This window comes from Micropterus dolomieu, linkage group LG23, assembly GCF_021292245.1.
Source record: "Micropterus dolomieu isolate WLL.071019.BEF.003 ecotype Adirondacks linkage group LG23, ASM2129224v1, whole genome shotgun sequence".
Classification (NCBI taxonomy): domain Eukaryota; kingdom Metazoa; phylum Chordata; class Actinopteri; order Centrarchiformes; family Centrarchidae; genus Micropterus; species Micropterus dolomieu.
In genome coordinates, this window is record NC_060172.1 from 8,452,918 (window position 1) to 8,455,224 (window position 2,307).

Here is a 2,307-nt window from a genome sequence, read left to right on the forward strand (position 1 = left end):
CAAATCAAAGCTTATTAGTGCCCACACTCACACACAGATTCAAAATCCACCAGATTTATTTATATAATCCAAAATAGCTAATCGGTTTCAGCTGCCTTTATATTCTGTACTACATAACAACAAATAGAATTACAACAAACACCATGAACCACTTAACTAGTAGGGGTGTGACGAGACAAGACATGATATTCAGTCCTTCCAGGATTTCACTGGCTTTTTTACTGATTGTTGCGCTCTAAAATGATTTTGAGGCAGCTTTTCTTAAAAATAGCAACGGAAGTTGTAGGACTGACCCTGAATAGTCGATTCAATGCTTGGGCGCAGCAGAGAAACAAGGATAATGCCATTTTGGTCTGATTTTATATCAAATTTTCTCCCAATAAGTGAATATACAGCCTATTACAATGTACATTTCAACATTTTATGCTGTAAATAAACACGTGAAAAGAAAAAAGTTTCAATTAGCCTACTGTTTTTAAAGGGCGTGAATAAATCTAAAATTGTAACCCTAACCCTGGGTCATCAGTGCTCATGTGTAGGCGTAGCGTGCATGTGTGTAGTGGCGGAAGAGGAACACTCACTGAAAAAATGGAGCCCCAGATTCACTGGTTTTGTGGCAAGTTAGGATAGAAGTCGAGCCTCAAGATCTGATTCTGTCAACATTCATACACAAACGGAGATCTGACATGAATCTGGTCACAATTATCAAATACAAATCGAGATCAGTACCTACAACTACAAGCAATAAATTTAGATATCTGGAACTCCTGTGTGTTTACTGTTTTTCTGTCATCTGACTGAAACTAGTGCATTTACATAATATCGATTATAAACTTTAAATTCTTCATCAGTAGATTATTATCTGTATGATGTTTAATATTGTAAAAAGTGTTTCAATTACATTTGCTCCTGTTTTAAAGTGTGTACAATCACAAAAAAGTGACAACCTGTAGACTGTTTTCTTAGCTGGTCTAAATTCAAGGGAAAATAGAAAACATTAGAAAAAAAGTGTCGCATAGCGAAAAGTGAAAAGTAATTAAGGGCAATAAAGCTGGAAGCCACTGTTTTAACTGCATGTTAAAGTGTCCTTATGTTCTGATTACAAATGCTGTAGAAGACTTACGTCAGCATCATCTTTAGATCAGTGTGTTGATTATTGTGAATGCTTAGAACTCACTTCTGTTTCCATCCACAATTCAGATGTGAAGTGTATATCATGAAATATAACAAAAAGGAAATCGTATAGAGGGCAAGGAGCGTAATACAGAGGTAATAATTAGTGATGTGCGGATCGATATTTCTGATACCAACGTTTCCTGCTCTAGGATCCATATCTAAACTCAGTCATTTGGAGTGTGTGTTTTATTATAAGTATCTTACTGTCATCAGGATTGTCTAATCCGCCTGTCAGAGTCAAGCTTGCCCTATTGGTCTGTGACAGAGCTTCTCTGAAGTGAGCCACTGCAGCTCTTTCCATTTCCCGCAATTGAATACGGACTCTGGCTGACTGTAGAAACAGTCACGTCTGGCTGTATTTTAGCTGTGAAGATAATGTTGATCTGTGTGATCGAATACAGTGAAATACTTCACTAAACATCTTAGATTAAGTCCAAATAAGATGATGTTATGAAGTGGCAGTTCTGAGCAGGATATTTCTATTATAATTAAAGAATGACAGTTTGATGTCTTATAGCTACTTTTAATTGGCAAGTCTACAGGGTGGAGGGGGTGACATTAAACTAGAAAAAAAACAAAAAAACACAAGTAGAGTCTATTGGTATTGGCAATACCAGCTTAGGCATTATTTAGTATTGGAACGAATAGGTATTAAGTGGTATCACACATCACTAGTATAATTAAGTTATGTTAATAATTGAAGTTAATTAAGTAGTTACTAGGCGATTTCAGTAGGAATAAAAGCTCTCAGTTGAAGCAGTGGTGGCCCTGAAAAGGGCCTTTGTGTTGCTGGGTGTAACAGCGGGTTCACTTGGAGCTGGTGTACTTGGTCACGGCCTTGGTGCCTTCAGACACGGCGTGCTTAGCCAGCTCACCGGGCAGCAGCAGGCGGACGGCGGTCTGGATCTCCCTGGAGGTGATGGTGGAGCGCTTGTTGTAGTGAGCCAGACGGGAGGACTCGCCGGCGATGCGCTCAAAGATGTCGCTCACGAACGAGTTCATGATCAGCATGGCCTTGGACGAGATGCCGGTGTCGGGGTGGACCTGCTTCAGGACCTTGTACACGTAGATGGCGTAGCTCTCCTTCCTGGTCTTCCTCTTCTTCTTGCCGGTCTTGGAGACGCTCTTAGA

The 2,307-nt window shown here is 39.7% G+C and overlaps 1 protein-coding gene across 1 annotated transcript in view; it reads right to left on the reverse strand.

Moving 5' to 3' along the window:
* Nucleotides 1-1,953: 1,953 nt before the first annotated feature.
* LOC123962829 (histone H2B 1/2-like) overlaps nt 1,954-2,307 on the reverse strand; it is a 665-nt gene continuing 311 nt past the window's right edge. Inside the window, exon 2 of the mRNA XM_046039222.1 lies at nt 1,954-2,082. Within this exon, the coding sequence (XP_045895178.1) occupies nt 1,984-2,082 (99 nt within the window). The 3' untranslated portion in view covers nt 1,954-1,983. The remainder of the gene's footprint in view (nt 2,083-2,307) is intronic.